The 22,242-nt window shown below is 49.7% G+C and overlaps 1 protein-coding gene across 8 annotated transcripts in view; it reads left to right on the top strand.

Moving 5' to 3' along the window:
* Positions 1-22,242, top strand: part of Zer1 (zyg-11 related cell cycle regulator) — a 44,326-nt gene that overhangs the window by 18,644 nt on the left and 3,440 nt on the right. For 4 of the 8 annotated variants that reach the window (XM_021647164.2, XM_060389848.1, XM_060389849.1 and 1 more), the window contains 13 exons: positions 10,320-10,571; positions 12,260-12,410; positions 12,511-12,947; positions 13,235-13,411; positions 14,973-15,087; positions 15,201-15,347; positions 15,653-15,826; positions 18,090-18,305; positions 19,433-19,474; positions 19,576-19,695; positions 20,226-20,341; positions 20,999-21,202; positions 21,942-22,039. In XM_021647164.2, coding sequence (XP_021502839.1) covers positions 10,417-10,571; positions 12,260-12,410; positions 12,511-12,947; positions 13,235-13,411; positions 14,973-15,087; positions 15,201-15,347; positions 15,653-15,826; positions 18,090-18,305; positions 19,433-19,474; positions 19,576-19,695; positions 20,226-20,341; positions 20,999-21,202; positions 21,942-22,039 — 2,152 coding nt within the window. In that variant the 5' untranslated portion in view covers positions 10,320-10,416. The remainder of the gene's footprint in view (positions 1-10,319; positions 10,572-12,259; positions 12,411-12,510; positions 12,948-13,234; positions 13,412-14,972; positions 15,088-15,200; positions 15,348-15,652; positions 15,827-18,089; positions 18,306-19,432; positions 19,475-19,575; positions 19,696-20,225; positions 20,342-20,998; positions 21,203-21,941; positions 22,040-22,242) is intronic. The other 4 variants (XM_021647403.2, XM_060389851.1, XM_060389852.1 and 1 more) reach the window with 3 other exon arrangements.

Raw genomic sequence — 22,242 nt, 5'->3', positions numbered from 1 at the left:
CAACATGTTAGTAATAGGTTAGTAATAGAAAGGTAGAGCAGGGGGATCAGAGACTGGGACCTTTCTATAGAAGGTGGTCAGGGAAGCCCTCTAATAAGGTTGCCGTCTGCACAGAGATGACTGAGATAGAAAGACATTACAGCTTTCTGGGAGCACAGCATTCCGCCGTGGGTGCAAAGATCCCATGGTGGCAAGAGAACCTGCTTGGGTCAGAATGAAGGAGGCAAAGTGGATGGCAAGGAAGTCAGCTGGGAGCAAATAACAACAGGAAGCATGTTAGGGGCTGTCTTGTGATGCAGGACTGACTTGTAATTGTTGAAATGTTGGAGAAAATGCACAATTGTCTGGGGAGACAGGTGACCACTGTACTTTGGCCCTGTGCCCTTTGCCGTCTGTGTTGGCCATCAATGACAGAAATCTTAAAGAAGACAGCACTGCAGGCAAGTCATGTCACTATTGTTTCCTCGTCGTCAGAATGTGAGCAAGTGACCTTCTGCCTCAGTTTTTCCACCTGTAGCATAGGACTGCTAAGTTGCAGAGTGCATGAGTGGCAGTGTGAAGGGTACATGACAATAAGGATCTGTCTGCCACACGACCTTTCTAGCATCAGCTGGTAGTACTGCCAGCTGTCTGACTCCCGTAGAACGTGTAAGAGTACTGGAGGAAGCTACATGGAATCTGACGCCACTCACTGTTCTCCAGGCTGTCTGGGAACTTGGCCTTCATTTTGTTCTGTTTTTTTTTTAAGACAAGGTTTCCTTCTGTAGCTAGGCAGACAACTAACTGTACAGCCCAGGCTGACCTTGAACTCAGCATTCTAAGTGCTGAGATTGCAAACATGAACCACTAACTCGTAAAAACTGGTAGAATTTGTTTGTTTTGAAGAAGTTTCATGTAGACAAGGCTAGCTTCAGACTCACTTTGTAGACCGGGCTGGTCTTGAACTCACAGAGATTCACCTGCCGCTGCCCCCGAGTGCTAGGATTGTATGTGTGTATCACCGTGCCCAACCCAATGGGGACTTAAAATCAAGTCCTGAAAATCCCCATTCTGTCACATAACATAAGCACAGTGATGGTGCTGTCTGCTGACTTGCAGGCAGGTTGGGAAGGGCAGTATTGGGCCTGCCTCTGGCAAAAAGTGTGTGGTCAATTACAGGCAGAGGCTGTGGATCCTGAAGGCACCTGACACAGGCTGCAAATTTGCAGCCTTCTAGGAGAACAGCCACAGATCTTCCTCCTTACTCTGACTACATCATCAGGCCTGGGTCATAGGCTGAGCAGGACCAGAGGATTTGAAAAGGCAAAGGCAAAGGTAGGGGGTGTGGCTTAGTGATAAAACACTTGTCTAGCATGCGTAAGCCACTGGGGTTCATCCCATCACCACAAAAAAAAAAAAAAAAAAAAAGGTAAAATGTAAATGTGTGAAGTTAGAGCACTTAGAAGCCAAGAGCCTAAATGGCAGAAAGCTTCTATGACCAGAACCCCAAACAGGTGAGCCAGGATGTAGATCGTTCTGCTGCCCTGTTGTTTTTATACGTAAGGGATCTTTTGTTCCGCGTGGACCTCAGTTTTCCTATCTTTATACTGAGAATGGTGTCTTCTTGCCCTGCTGCCTCTGGAGAGCTTAGGAGGATGAAATGAGACGGGGAGAAGAACCAGCCCTTCACTGACACGCCGCAGTGGCGAATAGCACTTCCTGTGAGTCGGCGCCATTGGGTCTCTGCAGGCGCATCTAAGCACAGGGCTGCTCTTTGCCTCCTGAGGTTTGTTTGCTTTTAACACTTACTGAAGAGCCACCGTGTGTGCGTAGAGGTCAGAGCACAACTTATGGGAGTCCGTTCTCTCCACCATGAGGGACCAGGGGCTCAAACTCACATTTTCAGCCTTGCCGGCAGTACCATTAACCACAGAGCCATTTTACTGGCCTCTGCCTTCAGTGTTTTTTTCTTTAGCCTCAGTGCTTCAGCTGTTTTTTTACTCCAGAAATGTGAGTTCAGAGACCCCTGTGGTCTCAACTATTTGGGGACCAACATCAAATCTGGTTCATTCACTGGAGCTGGTTTTCTGGCTTCAGAAGTGAGCAAAGAGCTGGGGATATGGCTCAGACAGTAAAAATGCTTGCCTTGGAAGCATGAGGACCTGAGTTCAATCCCCGGCATCTGCATACAAAAGTGGTACAGTGACATGCTCTTGTAACCCCAGAGATGGAGAGACAAAGACAAGAGGATCCCAGCTAGCCTGTCATTTGCTTATTGTATAATGGGGGTCCCGTGGCTCAAGCAGGGTCCTTGCTTTTAGGAAGCTTCTAGCCCTGGCCCATGGTGCCCATAGAATTATTACCACAGAACCAGATCATGTGCTGTCGGTACTCAGGATGCATGGCATTGTAAGGAGGTGGTGATAGCACAGAAGGGAAGGTGAGGCTTGCCCAAGACGTCGGGGGTGGCGCCACTGAGAGCAGACCTGGGAATCTTGAAACCCTAGTGTTGCCCTGCTGAGCAGAGAGCACCTATCTATACACACAGAGAGTGTGCAGACTTCTTGGCACACAGCCTCAGCTACCATGCCTGCAGCTCTAGATAGAACCCTGTCTCCTGTGAGGGTGAGGGACCTGGTGCACATCCAGTGCTGAGCAGTATGGGCATTCTCAAGTTTGATTGCACAAACAGAGCCCACGTAGTGTGACTCTCAGCCTGTCCCCATCCTTGTCTCTTTATCGAGAGATGCCAGCAGCCCAGTGGGCATGTGCACCCTCCCAGCATAATGACCTGCCCATATAGTCTCTAGACTTCTGTCTCTAGTACTCCCCTGCACCTCTGTTCTCTAGAGTCCCCTTCGTCTGGACTATCTTAACAGCAGCTTTCTGTCCCTAATCTCCAGCCCAGGACCCATTCCTTCCTGGAAAGCATTTAACCTCTGTAAAAAGGGTTTGGGTTCTCCGAGCTCATGGGTTAACATTTCACACAGTGGGCACTGCTCCAAGGTTCGGATCCTCTGGCTCCCCAGACTCTCTGTCCCTTAGATGTCAAGACGTTGGTGGGGTCCCTTGCTCCCTCCTCTGATCATTGGTTACTTTCTTTCATGTTTGTTTGTTTGCTTATGTTTTTCTTGCTGCTGTTGTGTTTTTTTTCTTTTTGATTGTTTGGTTTTTGTTTCTTTGTTTTGTTTTGTTTTCCAAGGGTTTCTCTGTGTAGCCTTAGCTGTCTTGGACTCTCTTTGTAAATCAGGCTGGTCTCAAACTCAGAGATCCACCTGCCTCTGCCTCCCAGAGTACTAGGAGTACTAGCCGCACCCAGCTGGTTTTGTTTTTTGAGACTACGCTTCTCTGTTTAACAGCCATGGATGTCCTGGAACTCTCTGTAGACCAGGCTAGTCTTAAATGCACAGGGACCTACCTATCTCTGCCTCCAGAGTGCTGGGATTAAAGGTGTGTGCCACCACTCCCAGCAAACTCACTTTCTTTAGCCGATTTGTTAGAGGGATGGAAAAGTATGATTGGTGAGCACTTAGATTTACTCCCTTACCCAAAGTCAGTGTTGCTGTCACAAGCTACTTTTGTGTTAGTTGTGGCTCTCAGTGTCTTCATCAGCAAACGACTAGCAGTCTCTACCTCAGAGTACCATCGTGAGGTAATCCTAGCAACAGCAAACCTTTGTTCCGCCTAAATGCCAGGCACTAGTTGGCACCAAGGATGTGGGTGTGGGTGCAAGCGCCAGTCTGTCCTCTGGAGCTGGCAGCTGCGGGGAGGGTTATAGACAAATTGTTATGCAAATGAATAGCTCTCTATTGGTACAGAGTACTGGGATGTGATGTTTGGCTGGTTAAATAAGGAACTGTAGGACATAAATTCTGGAAGGAGCTGGGTACCCATCTGGAAGCACCCAGCTTGGAGGTGGTACAGTGTGGGTGGCTGCCTGGGCTGCTGTTGGTTTTTCTCTCTCATTTCTCCCACTTCCCTTCCCCCTGCCTGTAAGAAAAGAGACACGGGGTTCTTGCCCTCTCGTCGTTATCAATAGCAGAGTCCAGGCTGTCCCCAGTTGCCAGAATTCCAGATGGCTGGAACCTGCCTTGAGAGTGAAGATCCTTAAGACTCCAAGGGGTGGAGTGGTAGGGTGTTGCGAGTGTCTAGGCTCTGGTGCCAGAGGAGGGCTGCTCCCATCTCAGCTCCCTCAGGATCTCCCCCATCACCCCACCCCCAGCTGCAGGGTCAGCTCCTCCAGGAGGTGACCACAGGTGGCACCATTCACCCAGTCTGTCCTCTGGAGTTATTTGGTGACCTAGGCAACTAATACTGTGGTGTCCTTTCCATTTGTGCAGCTCAGACGGAGCAGGGGAGCTATCTGAGGCTTGGGCTCAGCCCTGCAGAAAAGGCAGCTCCTTCCCGGCCAGTCACAAGGTTCTGTTGTGGCCCATAGGGATTCAGCAGTGTTTTAGGTACAGAGAACCCATGCTCAGGCATCGTGAGACTCACATCCTACAAGTCCTTCATGGCTCCTTCTTTATAAAAATGTCCTTTCCCCCAAGTCCTATGATCACCATTCAGTGCCACCTGTGTTCATTTAAACAGTAACCATGGGTTTAGGTTTGGGTTGTCAGTGCCTGCAGCCTATGCACCCAGTCCTTTCAGTCATTGCACTATTTCTCTTCTTCCCATCATCAGAGCTTAAGGCTTATCTTGGGAGTCTTAGCTAAAATGTCAAGCCTTCCCTGACACTCCAGCTTAGAGTGACACAGGCCCTTCCCCGTCCTGCAGAGCACTATTCCAGTGATGTGCCTGCATCTGTGTACTTTTTTAGGTAGCTGGTTGTCTCCTTCTCATCCCAGAATGCTTCATAGAGGCAGGACCTTGTCTGCTTGCTCAGTGTAGGACCTGTGTCCTCAGTAGCTCATGGCTGGGTCCATAGTTCTAGGGAAGCACTGCAGAAACAGTAAACCAGCAGGCAATGGTGGCCACCTTTAATCCTAGCTCTCAGGAGGCAGAGGCAGGCAGCTTTCTTGATTTTAAGGACAGCCAGGGCTACATAGAGAAACCCTGTCTTGAAAAAAAAACAAAAAAGAGAAAAGAAGCAGACAGCCTGGCAACTGCCCTCAGTTCATCAAGGAAATAGTGGTAATAAACTGGCACCTGTATTGGCCTATGGGGACCCTGAGCAAGAGTGTCCTAACAGCAGGGATGCCTCTCTGGACACCGGAATGGTAAGAAGGGCTCAGTAAGAGAATTCAGACAGTGCTTTGTAGAGGCAGGACACTCACCGGTTGAAATTGGACAGTCCTAGTAGACAAGTAGGCAGAGAAAGAACTGCCTACTTGTAGTGTGGGGCTGCAGGTGACAGACCTGGGGCTTTTGCCATTCGGTGGAGGAGGTAGGCTAGAGGGGGTCAAGGAACTGAGGAGGCCAGAAAGCTGGTCCCCAGCAGGGCTGGCCTCGATATGCTGCTTTCTCTGGTATTAGCAGACAGAAGACCATGCTCTTGAGGGCCTATAAGTGAGGAAGGTCATCCCGAGGCCCAGGCAAACCACCATTTGTGCCATTCCCAGAGATAGTTACATCGCTACTGGGACAGCTGAAACATGGGCCTTGTGGGAGGCCTGGGTCAAGGGAAGACAGATTCTACTTGACAGGGAAGTGAGGGCAGCCTGGCAGAAGGTGGCAATGGGAATCATAATAGCTGCTTGAAAAAAGAAAAGAAAAATAACAGAGCCTCAGAGATGGCTCAACAGTTAAAAATACCTGTTTGAGTCCCAGCACCCACATGGTAGCTCACAAACATCCATAACTCCAGTTCCAGGGGACCCAGTGCCCAGTTCTGACCTTCAAGGGCACCAGGCATGCATGTGGTACATGAACATACAGGCAAGCAAAACACATATCTAAAATAATAGAAAGAAACCTAAGAAAAAATTAACTGGGGCTAGAGAGATGACTCAGAGGTTAGGAGCACTGGCTGTTCTTCCAGAGGTCCTGAGTTCAATTCCCAGCACCCACATGGTGGCTCATAACCGTCTTTAATGATATCCGGTGCCCTCTTCTGGCCTGCAGGTGTACATGCAGGCAGAACACTGTATACATAATAAATAAATCTTTAAAAAAAAGCAAAAATTAACTATGCTTCTTAGGGGTGTTTGATTTGGGTTAGTTGGTTTGGTTTTTCAAGACAGAATTTCTTTGTATATACCTGGCTGTCCTGGAACTAGACCAGGCTGGCCTCAAAGTCACAGAGATCTGCCTGCCTTTGCTGGGATTAAAGACATGAGGAGTGAATTACCACACCCAGCCTTAACTGATTTATTAAAAAAAGGTGCATACTGTTCTTACAGAGACCTGAGTTCAGTTTCTGGCACCTGCATCAGGCAGCTTACTGTGGCCTGGGGGTTCTGTCATTCTCTCTAGCCTCCGTGTGCACCTGTATTCATGTGCATAACCACACACACACACACAGTATAAATTATTATTAGGGTTGGGCATAATGGCACATGCCTTTAATTCTAGGAGCTCTGTAAGTTCAAGGCCACCTGGTTTATCTAGAGAGTTCCAGGTCAACCAGGTCTATATAGTCTATAAAATAAATATTTAAAAAAAAGCAGGGGCTGGAGAGATCAGAGGTCAAGAGTACGGGCTGTTCTTTAAAAGGTCTTGAGTTCAATTCCTAGCAACCACATAGTGGTTCACAACCATCTATAATGAGATGTGGTGCCCTCTTCTGGCTTGCAGACACAAATGCAGGCTGGGCAGAACACTATACATTTTAAAAAAAAAAAAAGCAACAGCAAATGAATAGCTTCTGCTGAAGATAGAACCTAGTGTCTCATACGTTCTACACAAACATTCTACCACTGAGCTACCTACTCTGTGTGTTTATTTTATTAATACAGGGTTTTGCTAAGTTGCTCAGGTTGGTCCTGAACTTGTGATCTTCCTACCTCAGCCTCACCAGTGCAGGCAATGTTGCCCCTTGCTCCATGTTCTCAGTAGCTTAGAAGGCTCAGAATGCACATAGGATACCCAAAAGATGGGCAGTGCTGAGCCCACATCCCTTTGGAGCCTTCCTCTAAGGCTGTGGTCCTCGACCTTTCTAATGCTGGGACCCTTTAATTCAGTTCCTCGTGTTGTGGTAACCTCCAACCTTAAATTTTTTTTGGTGCTACTTTATAACTGTAATTTTGCTACTGTTGAGAATCATAATGTAAATATCTGTGTTTTCTGATGGTCTTAGGTGACCTCTTGCGAAAGGGTTGTTTGACCCTCTCGAAGGGGTCAACACCCAACGGTTGAGAACCAGTGCTCTAAGGGATGATGTGACAGAGCTAAAGAGACCAGTTTGTACAGAGTAACCTTGAGTCTCTGAGCTTGAGTATCTTTATCTGTCAAACATGTTTGTTGAGTGCTGTGGGAAATGTTTTCCCAGCACCGTCTCCTCAACTCCTCCAGCCATGGCAGAAGAATTATCATCCTCATTTTTCCAGATGAGAACACTGTGATATTAGAGGTGACATTGTTTACCAGTGAAGTACAGAATCAAGTCAGAACAGAGATCTCTATGTCTGACCACAGAACCTGTACTTTTGGGTGGGATCTTGGAGATTGAGCCCGAAGTCTCAAACAGGGTAAGCATTGGCTCTCTCACTGCACTCAACTCCAGAACACTGAAACTTTTCTGAAGTTGAGTGTCCACGTTGATTTGAAGGCTGGGTTGGGTACCAGAACCACAGATTCTCAAGTTGCTCTATACATAGTACAGGGCTTGCCCGGAGCCTACACAGTGAAGCAACCTTCGGCTCTCTGCAATAGCAGAGCGCACTGTAAACCACTGTACCGTCTCTCCAGCCCCTAGGAATTGCTTCTAAGTATAGTATGAGGGTTCCATTTGCAATTGCTGCAGCCAGTATGATGCTGTAGTAACTGGCCTATCACCAGAATGCATCCAGATCCCATTCAAGTGTCGACCCCTTTGGTTGGTGTCAGTCATGTTTTTGTTTGTTGCTTTGTTGTTTGAGACAAGGTCTCTCTTTGTAGTCCTGGCTGCCCTGGAGCTTGTTGTGTAGACCAGGCTGGCCTTGAACTCACAGATAACTACCTGCCTCTGCTTTCCAAGTTCTAGGACTAAAGGTGTGCACAACCATTTTTAATCTCTTTATTGAGTTATAGTATATTGTAAGTGTTGACAGTGAAGACTCCTGTGGGTCCGCTCAGAGGAAGGACCCGAAGCCCATCCACACCAAGAAACATCCTTTCAGGCGCACACATGGACCCAAACATTCTTGCTAAGGAGACGGTCGTATCCCTATGTAGACTTCCTCATGTATTAATGGAAAGGAATGTAACTGAAGCAAACACAGTGTCTTCTTGTTTCTGATTCTGTCCTTGTCACACTGTGAGGGTCATCCAAGTTGCTGACTGTATTCTCATTGCAGTGTGATAATTACGCAAAATATATACTGCAATTATCCATTGCAATGTCAGTAAACAGTCAAGGGCCCATCAGGTAGAATACTGCTTTGAACATTTGAAGTTTTATTTATTATTAGCTATGTGTGAGAATGTGGGTGTGCACCTGCCACAGTCCCCTATGTGGAGGTCAGGGGACACCTTCTGGGAGTCTGTTATCTCTTCCACTGTGGGTTCTAGGGCTTGAACTCACCTCAGGCTTGCATGGCAAATACCATGACCTTATTTGCACGGATACATATGCATCTCTGTTGGGTATATTCCTGCAGGCAGACTTGCGAAGCCTTAAAATACATTCCTGCTCAGGATCCGTCAGTATTGTTTACCAATCCCAGTCCAGCAGTGCTTTATACTCCCACCGGCACTTCCATGTCTTCACCAGTGCTCGGTGTACGGCGGAGCTGGTTGGCAGTAGGAAATGGCATCTCATGGGTTGGTGTACATTTCCCTGATCCTGATGGAGCAAGATGACTGCCCTTCAGGAGGCATCATCCTGAAGGAGGTGCCTGCTAGGGTCGTCTGCCCACCTTGGCACTGGCGCATTGGTGCTTCTCACTGGTCTATAAATGTTGTCTATGTATTTTGAATGTATGGGCCTAAAGGTGTATAGCACCATGCCTAGCTGGTGCCAACCATTCTTAATTTCTTTATTGAACTGTAGTGCACATGTGACTGCGGACAGTGAAGACTGTGGGTCCACTCTGAGGAAGGACCAGTTATGCCTGTGTAGTCGGGCTCCCTTGTCTTCCTCCTCCTTCCCCTCCTCAGTCCCTTCCCCCTCAGTCCCCTGAATCTCCATTATGCTGCCTAGGCTTGAGCTTCATGACCCTGTACCTTAGTCTCCTCCCAAGTGCTGGGATTGCAAGCACATTGCCAGGCCCCGTCTATCGGAGTCTTTCTGTGAAGTCCTTGCCTACTGTTATGTCATAATGTGCCCTTTACTTTAGGCCCGTAGTGTATTTGGAATTAACTTTGTGTATGAACAGAGATTTTTCCTCTCCAGTGCATACCAGTTTAACCAGTTTAACCTTTTCTCCCTTATGGTTGGCATTTTTTGAGGCCTGTTAAGAAATCCTAGGGGAGTGGCTGGAAAACTGGCTCAGTCGTAAGAACATTTGCTGCTCTTGCAGAGGACCTGGGTTTGGCTCTCAGCTCCCACATGGAGGCTCACACGTGCCTGTAATTTCAGTTCTAGGAGATCCAATTTCTTTCCTGAGCCCCGTGGGCACTGCCTGCCCCTGGATCTGGAATTCTGGTTAGTTGTGAGAATTGAACCAAGGGCCTTTGTGAGAACAGTAGATGATGCTCTTACTCACCAAGCCATCTTTCCAGCTGGCAAGACTTCACGGTATAAACTAACAGTTTGAGTGTAACTCACACCGTGCATTCCGGCCATTTAAAGTATCCAGTCTGTGGTTATGTGGGACCACAGTGTACCCCATCACTGGCATCACTCCCAAGGGAAACCCCATCTTCAGGAGCAGTCATTCCCACTTCCCCTCACACTCATCTCCTTCTGTCTATGTAGATTTGCCTTTTGTGGCTGCACATTCCATAGACTATAATTGGTTTCTTCGGTTATCGTGGCCCAGTGTTATACAAATACTTTTTGTGACTGGATATTATTATTATTATTATTATTATTATTATTATTATTATTATTGAGTCAGGGACTCAGTCTGTAGCTCAGGCTGGTCTGGAACTCCTGGCTGTCCTGCTTCTGCCTCCCAAGTGCTGGGGTTACAAGTTTGTACAGCCTTTTAAGTTGCTAATTTGAATGTGATGGATGGATGGGCCTTCCCTTTCCCCGCTCAAAAAGTGAGATATAGGCTCTCATCTGCAGCTCATTTGTCCTCTTTTCTTCTTCCCAGGTTGTGGCTCTGCCAATGATCTTGTGATTACTGGGAATTTATAGTTGCCCTTGTGGGCCCTCTCCCTAGAGTGGCCTGCCACCTGCCTTCTCCCAGCATGGCGTCCGACACGCCTGAGTCCCTGATGGCCCTCTGTACTGACTTCTGTCTCCGAAATCTTGATGGCACCCTGGGCTACCTGCTAGACAAGGAGACCCTGCGGCATCCAGACATCTTCTTGCCCAGCGAAATCTGTGACCAGCTGGTCAATGAGTGAGCAAGGGACTGGGGCAGGGGAGGAGCCAAATATGGGGAGTGAAATGTGAGCTGGAGATCAAGATTGTGTGTTCAGACAACCACAATGGAGAAGTGGCTGTGAGTGTGACAGTGAGGGATAATAATGGTGTGTACATGTTGCCACAGAGATATGGTTGCATATGCATTGGTGTGTGCACACAGGTGGCACACATGAAGCAATGGGCATACATACACACATTATGTACCACAGAACATGTGTGTGAAGCAGCATGTGTGTGTTTAAGGATGAATTAATATAAAATCCTGCATGTAAATCAGGGCATTATGTGCTACCCTGTGTGTGTGCTCACACCCGTGCCTGTACCTCTGAACTAAGCACATGTATGTTTACATGTGTGCTGAGCCCAGAACAACAGGCCTGTGATCAGAGACTGAATCATCCGGTCTTTAAGCAGCCTCCTGGTGGACTCCCTCGCTTTGGGTGCCTATAGGACAGTGTGCACATGCTCTCTGAGCACCTGGCTGTACACCAGCTAGCCCAGGGGGAAAAGAGCTTCGTGGCCACAGGGAAACTGAGGGCTGAGACTCCTGATGCTGTTCTCAGGGTTTGATGTGGGCCAGGCATTGGGTTGGACACAATCAGCTTATACCAGAATGCAGTGCATCTCACAGATGACAAGTCCAGGGAAGTTTACTTACTTGTTTCCCAGGTGGAAGCAGCCTATCCATGATCTAGGTTCCATAGTGCTTAGAGCTTCCACAACTTTTCTTTCTTTCTTCCTCCTTCCTTTTTGGTTTTGGTTTTTTGGTTTTTGTTTGGTTTTGGTTTTTAAACAAACAAGGTTTCACTGTGTACCCTTGGCTGACCTGGAACTCACTTCATAGACTAGGATACTAAGCTAGGCTTAAACTCAAAGATCTGCCTAGCTGTGCCTCCCATGCTGGATTAAAGATGTGCAGTACCTTGCCCAGTTCTTGTCTTTTGTTTTTGTTTCTGTCTTTTGAGACAGGCTTGATCTTTGTAGCCCAGGCTGTCCTAAAACTCACAACCAGTCTGACCTCCAACTCAGAGATTCACCTGCCTCTGCCTCCTGAGTGCTGGGATGAAAGGCGTGTGCTACCACCCCCCACCCCAGGCTGGCTCTTCTTTTTTAAAAAGAACCATCATGTAGATGCTAAGAACTGAATACCAGTCCTCTCTAAGAACAAGTACTCTTAATAGCTAGATATCTCTCCAAGCCCCTAACCCAGGATTTCTGCATAAATGGGTGTCTTGTCTAGATAGGGTTACACTGACAGCTTCCTTTCTGCCTAGCACCCAGCTCTAAGCTCAAAACCATTTTACTTAATTTGCCTGCCCTAAGGTGCCAAAAGGCTACTAAGGAAAGATGAGTCTGGACTGAGGTTGTGCAGACCTGGCATGATAGGATGTGTCTGTGACAGGAAGACATTTGTTGTATGTCAGGTGCATGTTTCGGCTGCTGAAGGGAAGTGTTTGGGACTTGCTGTTGCCCTGAGGACCATCTTTTGATTCTTGTCCCCTGAGGCATATGGCATAGTCAGAATCTAAGCAGGTGTTGGAAGAGAGGACCAGAGGTGGTCGTTGCTTGAGTGATCTCATAAGCCCTCCAGCATGTGACATGGGTTCAGAAGGCAGCCCAGACTCCTAGGTACTCCCTGAGCCAGGTTTGCTTCTTTCCCAGATATGTGGAGCTGGTCACTGCTGCCTGCACCTTTGAGCCACACGAGACCTTCTTCAGCCTCTTCTCAGATCCCCGCAGCACTCGCCTTACTAGGATCCACCTCCGGGAGGACCTGGTGCAGGACCAGGACCTGGAAGCCATCCGAAAGCAGGTGAGGCCTCTTGATGCTGTGAGACTCCACCCACCCCTGGAAGCCAGGCCTGGGGTGGCACAGGGTGGGCAGAGGAGCTGAGGCTGCTGTGGTACTCCAGGACCTGGTGGAGCTATACCTGACCAACTGCGAGAAGCTGTCTGCCAAGAGCCTGCAGACGCTGCGGAGCTTCAGCCACAGCCTGGTGTCCCTGAGTCTCTTCGGATGTGCCAACATCTTCTACGAGGAGGACAACCCAGGGGGCTGTGAGGACGAGTGCCTCGTCAACCCCACCTGCCAGGTGCTGGTCAAGGACTTCACCTTTGAGGGCTTTAGCCGCCTGCGCTTCCTCAACCTGGGCCGAATGATTGACGGTGTCCCTGTGGACTCACTGCTCCGGCCACTCAACTCACTGGCTGCCTTGGACCTCTCAGGCATCCAGACAAGCGATGCCACCTTCCTAACACAGTGGAAGGACAGTCTGATGTCCCTTGTGCTCTACAACATGGACCTTTCAGAGGACCACATCCGGGTCATTGTCCAGCTGCACAAGCTTCGGTGAGCTGCCCCCTCAAGCATCCAGCACAGCAGGGGGAGGGCAGAGGGTGGAGAAAGGTGTTGTCAGTCCTGGGTTCATCAGCCACAGCAGGGAACCCTTGAACAGAGGGAGAGAGTCCACTCCTTATACCACATACTGGAGCTGGATAAAGGGGATTTAGGGCATCTGAGTCTCAGCAGGGTTTTCCCCCCAGAATTTCCTAGAGAAGTTGTGACAGGCATGGGCCCTCCCCTGCTGTGGCCTGAAGGAAAAAAAACCCTGACCTGTGGCCCCACCTAACCTCCAGCCACCTGGACATCTCCCGAGACCGCCTCTCCAGCTACTACAAGTTCAAGCTGACTCGGAAGGTGCTCAGCCTCTTGGTGCAGAAGCTGGGGAACCTAATGTCTCTGGACATTTCTGGCCACATGATCCTAGAGAACTGCAGCATCTCCAAGATGGATGAGGAGGCAGGGCAGACCAGGTGGGTGCCCAGCTCTGTGCCTGCTGAGAAGATGTCATTCTGCAAGCCCTGACCAAGAGCCCTGTGCCAAGTACTTTGCTGGGTGCTAGAGATAGGAAGCAAGTCAGTTGAGCCCAGCATGGTGATGCACACCTTTAATGCCAGTACACGAAAGACAGAGCATGCTCATCTCTATGAGTTCAAGGCCAGCCAGGGCTACATAGCTTCAAGAAGAGAAAGGTGGCTCATCAGTTCAGAGCATGCGTTGCTCCTCGAGAGGGCCTGCGTTTGAGTCCTGGCACTCACATGAAGGCTCACAATTTGTCTCTAAGTCTAGTTCCTCCTCTGGCCTCTGCAGGCATTAGGCACACACAGAGAGTACAACATATATTCTAATTCCAACCTCACAAAGTTAAAATAATTCATTTTTTAAAGAGTCAAGGGCCAGTGGGATAGCTAAGCATGTAAAGGTGCTTGTCACCAAGGCTGACAACCCGATTTCTGTCCCTGGAACCCACTCTTGTAAACTGTCCACTGATTTCCACATGAGCGCTCACACTCAAGCATGTACTAGCACACACTGAGTAAATTAACATAAAGGAAGAAAGACAGAAGTCAGGTACTGCCTGCTGTGGCCCATATGAGCTGATGGGGAAAGAACAGTCATTCTGGGCACCAGCTCAGGTCACACTTGGGCTGCCCTACGCCATTGTGAGTTTGTTGAAGAGATCACGTCTCAGCACAGGATCAACATGTACCAAAACTTGGGGCCATAGGTGAATGCCCCAGAAAAAGCAACAGCAGGCATGGACTGGGGGAAATAGCTGGTAGGGTATTACTGTCTCTCAGGAGTGGCCATGGATGACCTGTACCTCTGTGGACTGGTGGTGAGATCGAATTCCAGGCCAGCCACTATGACTGGCCTCAAGCCCTCCCCCAGCCATATTTAATTGTGATTGGCAGAGGAGTTTATCTTTGCTGTTGAAATGAGTCCCTGTTAGAATGGCAGGTGGTACCTTTCAAAGGTGGCAGTGGAAGGAACTCTCATCCAAGTTCTACACTGAGCCCTACCACCCTTCCATCAAACTGTGAGGGCTGAGAATGTAGCTCAGGTGGTAGAGTGTTTGCCTACCATGTACAAAGCCCTGGGTGGATCTCTCACAATATAAACCAGGCATGGAAGCCTATGCCTGTAATCCCAGAACTTGGGAGGTGGGAGTAGGAGGATCAAGAGCTCAAGGCCAGGGCTGGAGAGATGGCTCAGAGATTAAGAGCACTGGCTGCTCTTCCAAAGGTCCTCAGTTCAATTGCCAGCATATACATGGTGGCTCACAGCCATCTATAATAAAATCTGGTGCCCTCTTCTGGAGTGCAGGTGTACCTGCAGATAGAACATTGTATACATAATAAATAAATCTTAAAAAAAAAAAAGAGTTCAAGGCCAGTCTTAGCTTCACAGTGAGTTGGGCAGGGACAGGATGAAGCTCGAAGCTTTTGTCACCTCTGTGGATGAACCACAGTCCAGGAAGGAGCCCAGGCTAGGTCTGACCAGGTTGTCAACTATGGTGTGCTCTTTTCCCAGCACTGACCCTTCCAAGAGCAGCATCATGCCTTTTCGGGCTCTGAAGAGGCCACTGCAGTTCCTCGGGCTCTTTGAGACCTCCTTGTGTCGCCTCACGCACATTCCAGCCTACAAAGTAAGAGGCGGGGCGTGGGAAGAAGTGGCCAGGTACTGGAGCACCACTGAGTCTGGGGGCAGCCACCATTACCTGGCCTCTTCTGAGTTGTCCTGAACATGTTCTGTCACTAGGTAAGTGGTGACAAAAATGAAGAGCAGGTGCTGAACGCCATCGAGGCCTACACAGAACACCGGCCTGAGATCACTTCTAGGGCCATCAACCTGCTGTTTGACATTGCACGCATTGAACGCTGCAACCAGCTTCTGCGGGCCCTGAAGGTTAGCTCAGACCCCAAGACCCTCAGGGTCACAGATATCCCTGCCCCCTTCTCTCTCCTTCTGCACCCACTCTTGATTTCAGGGTAATAGGCAGCTTTGCCTTCTAAACTTTTACCCCTTTGGCAGTGCTTGGCTTCCCTGCCAACTTGTTGAGGCCTTAGGTCCTGTTCTCCTCACTTCTACCCAGAGAGCAGGACTAGACTCAGCCTTTCCCAGAGGAGCCGTGGTGACTCATAGAACCCAAGCTGTCCTTGCCGGCCTCTGGCAGCACTTTCAGCCCCAGCCCCCACCCTGTCTTCACACAGCTGGTCATCACAGCCCTCAAGTGCCACAAGTATGACAAGAACATTCAAGTGACCGGCAGTGCTGCCCTCTTCTACCTGACCAATTCTGAGTACCGCTCAGAGCAGAGCGTGAAGCTACGCCGGCAGGTCATCCAGGTGGTGCTGAATGGCATGGAGTCCTACCAGGAGGTGACGGTGAGCCCCCTGCCTGCTGTGGCCTGCATGCCTTGGCCCAGTACCCCTTCCTGCTTCCCAGGGTTCCAGACATGCATGTCCCCCAGGCCTAAGTAGTTTTTGCCAGTTCCCCTCACACAGCCACTGTCCCAGAAACCTTCCCCTGGCACACAGGGCCCAGAAGCTGCCCTCAACTGCAGCCCACTGCCCATGGCCATCCCACCTCTGCCCTCTGAGCTCTAGATGTACATCTCCTCTGCCTCTCTGTTCCTCTTACTGTTAGGGGGAGGGTTCTGATACCTGTTTTTAATTATAAAATAATAAAAGAACATTACAGATACAAAGACATGAAAACCATACATAGCCTTCCACTGACACCCCTTATTCTGAAATTTAGTCTGAGCATGAGAATTCAGTAAATGGGTCGTTTGCACCATCCTGTTTGTTGTTTGTGTAATGTGGATGTTTGCTTCTATGAGGTGTGAATGTACAAACAATTTTTTTAATTAAAATTTTTTAATTTCGGTTGTGACATACATGCTGTGACATGGGGCAGATGGCAGTTTTGGGGAGTCAGTTTCTCCTTTGACTTGCCGCCTTCTTTGTTTTGTTGTGTTTTCTTCTCTTTTGAGACAGGGTCTCACTCTGTAGTTCTCTCCTGGAACTCCCTATATAAACCAGGCTGGCCTCAAACTCACAGAGATCTTCCTGCCTCTATCTCCAGCACTGATTAAAGATGTGCACCACACTGGTCCTTTAATCCCAGTATTTAGGAGTGCTGAGATTAAAGGCATGGTGCACATCAGTGTGTTTGAGTGTGGCTTATGTGGAAATCAGGCATGCTGGCCCTTGCCTATGGTTCCAGCTTCAGGAGGCTGTGGTGAGACTGAGTCTGGACTTCAGAGGAAAACCCTATCTCAAGAAGAAAATCAAGAAAATGATGGAAGGAGAGATAGCTCAGTAACTAAGAACACCATCTTCTGTTGCAGAGGACCCAGATTCAAATCCCATATCTCACAATCATCTCACTCTAGTCCCAGGGGATACAGCCCCCTCTTCTGGCTTCCATGGACACTGCATGCATGTGGTACACAGACATGTATGCTAACAAAACACCCACATACATGAAATAAAAATCAAAAAAACAAAGGAGTTGTTGGGCAGTGGTAGTGCAGGCCTGGAATCCCAGCACTCAGGAGGTAGAGGCAGAGGCAGGTGGATTAGGACAGCCAGGACTACACAAAGAAACCCTACCTCGAAAAAGCAAAAGAGCAAAACAAACAAAAACAAAGGAGCTAGTACATTAGCTTTCTGCACAAGCGGTATCGTATAAACATTATATAGGGTTACCATTAAACTTTGAAGCCTGGGGTGGGACAGGGGGGCTCTCTTAAGTTCGAGGCCAGCCTCACTTACAGAGTGGGTACCAGGGTAGTGAGCTACACAGAGAAACCCTGTCTTGAAAACAAAACAAAAAACAAAGCAAAAAGCACTTGTTACCCTTACAGAGGACATAGGCTTAGTGCCAACACCTGTCTGCTGGTTCACAATTGAATGTAACTCCAATTACAAGGGATCCAGCCCCTTCTGACCTCCCACAGCACAAGGCATGGTGTGTGTGTGTGTGTGTGTGTGTGTGTGTGTAGAGCATGGTATATATGCATGCAGGCAGTGTAAACATAAACTATGTATTTAAGGGATCAGGAAGGGGCTGGATGTTGGTAGTGTTGTTTCTTAGTGGAGGTAGTGGTTACATAGGTTTTTGTTTTTGTTTTTTGAAACAAGGTTTCTCTGTGTAGGCCTGGCTGTCCTGGACTGCTTTGAAGACCAGAGGGCTGGCCTGGGCCTCACAGAGCTCCGCCTGCCTCTGCATGGGGAGGCATGTGCCACCACATCCAGCACATGAGTTTTTTAAAAAATGATTATATACCCTACAAAAATTTCATGTTTTTAAAAACGTTTTTTGAAGTAACCTTGGTAGAAATGTAAAGCAAAACAACAAGCCATAGTTAGGCATGGTGGTACATCCTTGTAGCTCCAGGTCTTAGGGCTTGAGTCGGGAAGGTGGGACTTGAAAGCTAGCTGGCAGCATGTTGACCGTGAAGTAAACCTGGACTGTGTGAGACCCTCACCTCCATCTCAAAAACCTCCAAGCCCAAACAGACCAAAAAGCCTGGGAGCCGCGCTTTCCAGAGAGCTTCCCCAACTCTGGGTGGCCTCCGGCCAGGAGCCAGTCCCAGATCTGTCCCTGAATGGGCTCTGCGTGTTCCCCTACCTGGCCCAGGTGCAGCGGAACTGCTGTCTGACCCTCTGCAACTTCAGCATCCCCGAGGAGCTGGAGTTCCAGTACCGCCGGGTGAATGAGCTCCTGCTCGGCATCCTCAGCCCCACCCGGCAGGACGAGTCCATCCAGCGGATTGCCGTGCACTTGTGCAATGCCCTAGTCTGCCAGGTGGACAATGACCACAAGGAGGCTGTGGGCAAGATGGGCTTCGTCGTGGTATGTGTGCTCGCCTGCCCTTGCCGTCCTGTCCTCTGTGAGTGAGGCTTCCGGAGGACCTGGGCTGTGGGGTAGGGGTGGGTAGGAGAAGGCTTCAGGGACCGGTGGAGGAGGGGATGGCTAAGGATTGGATGCAGAGCCTGTCATGTGCTAGGCAAGTGCCCCAGCACTGAGCTTCACACTAATACTTTTAAGACTTTCTTTCCTTTCTTATTTTGAATTTTGTGTCAGTGAGTGCTAGTGGAGGCCACAGTTGTTTGAGCCACCTGGAGCTGGAGTTACAGGTGGCATGACCCTTCTCACGTGGGTGCCGAAAGTTGAACTTGGATCCTCCGAAGGAGTAGTTCATACTTCTAACCACGGAACCATCTCTACAGTCCCCCAGAAGAGTTGTTGGTTGTTTGTTTGAGACAAGGTCTTTCTGTGTAGCCATGGCTGGCTTGCTGTGTAGACCAGGCTGGCTTCAAACTCAGAAAGATCACCTACCTCTACCTCCTCCTGAGTGCTGCTATTAAAGGTGTGCTTCACCATGCCCACCTCAGAAGAATTTCTTTTGTTTTGTTTTGTTTTTCCAGACAGAGTTTCTCTGTGTAGCCCTGGCTGTCCTGGAACTTGCTCTGTAGACCAGGCTGGCCTTGAACTCAGAGATCCACCTGTCCCTGCTTCCTGAGTGTTGGGATTAAAGGTTGTACCAACATGCCTGGCTTTCAGAAGAATTTCTTAATGTTGCTATTGCTTATGACTGTGTGGCCTTCTCTGTCTTTTAACTACTTCCACTCAGCTCCATGCAGTAAACCCTGTGACAAAAGACCCAGGGCTGGTCCTCCATCACTATGCCTTTCTGGCCTGGTATGAATAAATTCCTGGTGTGGCACATGGGACAGGAGAAATATGGAAGGAAAGGAAGGTTTGGGAATTCGATGCATCCGTTGCCACCCTCACTTTATCCCTGGGGAAGTACAGCCCATAGCACGGGAGCAAGGGTGTGTGCGTGATTGCCTTCAGACAGCCTCCCAAAGCCCTGTAGAGTTGCCCTGTCCAGGCTGCATCACCTGGACAGTCAGTGGCTCCCTCCTTGCTGGGCTGCTGGGCTCAGGCTTCAGGCAGCCTCTCTCCTCTGCCCACAGACCATGTTGAAGCTGATCCAGAAGAAGCTGCTGGACAAGACGGTAAGCAGAGCATCCCTCACTCTGCCCTCGCCCCAGAGCCCCAGGGCCGGGGCTGACATGTGTCTGCAGGAGGACATGGCTGAGCCACACCTTCCCCACAGTGTGACCAGGTCATGGAGTTCTCCTGGAGCGCCCTGTGGAACATCACGGACGAGACACCGGACAACTGCGAGATGTTCCTCAACTTCAATGGCATGAAGCTCTTTCTCGACTGCCTGAAGGTAGGCACTGCCAGGGCTGCCACCTACTACCCCATAGACCCATCCCACACAAGCTTCCCAATGCACACAGGACACGAGCAATTCAGGGCCACCCACACACACAGTGTTTGCTGCTGAGAGAAGTGTCAGGGACCTCCCATTGGCCATGCCACCCAGCTGGGCCTCCTGAGATCCTTTCTGCCAGGGAACCCCCAGCCTGTGTTCACAGCAGTCTGTTCTGACTGCCCGTAGACCATTCCCTGCCAGCTAGATACAGTTCCGCCCTGAAAGTGGGTCTCAGGTTTTTGCTGTAGCTTCTGAAGGGCTCCCCAAAGAGACTCTGAGCTGTGGCATATGAAGCCAGGTTTGTCCCTGAGGTTGGTTCTCTTCTCAGCCTCTTGTCATGGGAACACTGGAAAGCTGAGGTCAGCCTGCTGTACCTCTCCTTTGTCTAGAAGGGCCATCCAGACAAGGGCCCCCAAACCTGCAGGTTAACAATATCAGACATTAAGTGACAGAGTACAAAGGCCTTGCTGGCTCTTGTTCCCCAGGAGTTCCCAGAGAAGCAGGAGCTACACCGGAACATGCTCGGGCTCTTGGGGAATGTGGCAGAGGTGAAGGAGCTGCGGCCTCAGCTGATGACCTCTCAGTTCATCAGCGTCTTCAGGTTGGTCCTTCCTGGGCTGCCAGAACCCTCAGAACAGTTGTGTGTACTCGGTGGACGCATTGTGCTCAGTCTAGGTTTCTGTTATTGATACTGCTTTCTACCTATGACATGTTTTTTGCTTTCAATTGATTTGGTTTTTAATTATGTGTATATGAGGGGTAGGTATGTGCCCATGAATGCAGTTGCCCATAAAGACCAGAGGCTTTGGGTCGTCTTGGAGCTGGAGGGTGCAAGCAGTTGCAAGCCGCTGTGGCTGCTGGGAAATGAAGTCCAGTCTCCGAAAGAGCAGTGTGTGCTGTTAACTACTGATCCCCTTCTCAACCTGCCACAGGCGGCATTAGTGTCACATCCTTTTTTGAAGGGCTCTGAATAACAAGTGGCTAGATGTGGTGACAGGAGCTTGTAATCCTAGCATTTGGGAGACGGGGCAGGGTTCTTGACTACATAGCAAGCTCCAGGCCTGCCTGAGCTACGTGAGCTTCTGACTCAGAAGCAACAAACAAACAAAAAGACCCATGTAGCTTACAGCTGAGCCCAGCGGTACAAACCTGTAATCTGGCACTCACGAGGTTGAAGCAGGCGGAGTGCAGTGATGGAGCCTCTGGCATCAGGTGGCTAGTTCGCTCCACGAGTGCATTTCTTTCTCCCTCCTGGCAGCAACCTGCTGGAAAGCAAGGCCGACGGCATTGAGGTTTCTTACAATGCCTGTGGTGTCCTCTCCCACATCATGTTCGATGGCCCTGAGGCCTGGGGTGTCTGTGAACCCCAGCGGGCAGAGGTGGAGGAGCGTATGTGGGCGGCCATCCAGAGCTGGGATATCAACTCCCGAAGGAATATCAACTACAGGTCAGAGATGGGAAGGTACACAGCATGGAGAGTCAGAAGCTGCTTGTTCCAACATGGTGTGGCCAGAGCTTTCCACCCTGGTCCTGGTCTCCAAAGGCGTTTGCTCTCACTCACTGTAAGATCCAGTGATGATGGGCACATTTCCCATTTATTAACACCTGTGTGTATCCAAGGCCTGTATTCTCTGCATGCTTGGTAGAGAACTAAATACATAGCAAACACAAGTCACCTGTAATCCCACCCCGTCAGGCTGGCCTCAGTCCTTACTGTACTGTGAGTGGATGGTAGCCGCCACGTCAGCCCCTATCTTCCTGCCATGCTGAGTTCAGCTGGCCATTTAAGTTAAACACTCATTGGAAAGGATGGGCTCAGGTGTGCAGCCTTGCCCAGGCCCCAGGTCCCTGGGGGACAGGAGCTGAAGCTCAGGAGCCCTCTGAAGGTTTGCTGATCAGGTTTTTGCGGGGCTAGAACTCTAACCTGGCCTAGAGTCACTGTAGGTTAATCCCAGGGCTTCTCCCTTTCTCACCACAGTTGGCTTTCTTGGTGTCTGAGACCCCCAGTTTTCTGCCCTCCTCCCTTTACTCTGAGTTTGATCTTCTCCAGAGTGAGCTCCTGGGTAAAGTCTGCAGCAGGACCCCTGGCGTCCTATGGGCTCGCCCATGCTGCACTTAGGACCCTGCAGAGGCGAGAGCTCAAAGGAGAAGAGTCAGACCCTCTCCTGTCTCGGAGGTAACAGTGGTCTCTCTCCTTACAGGTCCTTTGAGCCGATTCTGCGCCTCCTTCCTCAGGGGATCTCTCCAGTCAGCCAGCACTGGGCCACCTGGGCCCTGTACAACCTCGTGTCTGTGTACCGTGAGTTCCTCCCGTCCCTTGGTACAGACACTCACTCAGCTGAACACAGCATGTGCACAGGGAGCTGGCACATGAGGGGGCACAGAGTCACTGCTGGCCTTGTCCCTCAGGACTAAGCCCCCTGCACTGTGGCATTGGTGGGATGCCAGGTGATGGCTAGCCCACTGAACCATCAGGCGCGACCCCACTCATACCCTGTGTCT

Source organism: Meriones unguiculatus, chromosome 8 (assembly GCF_030254825.1).
Source record: "Meriones unguiculatus strain TT.TT164.6M chromosome 8, Bangor_MerUng_6.1, whole genome shotgun sequence".
In the NCBI taxonomy this organism is placed as follows: Eukaryota; Metazoa; Chordata; class Mammalia; order Rodentia; family Muridae; genus Meriones; species Meriones unguiculatus.
This window is presented reverse-complemented; position numbering and strand designations above follow the sequence as displayed.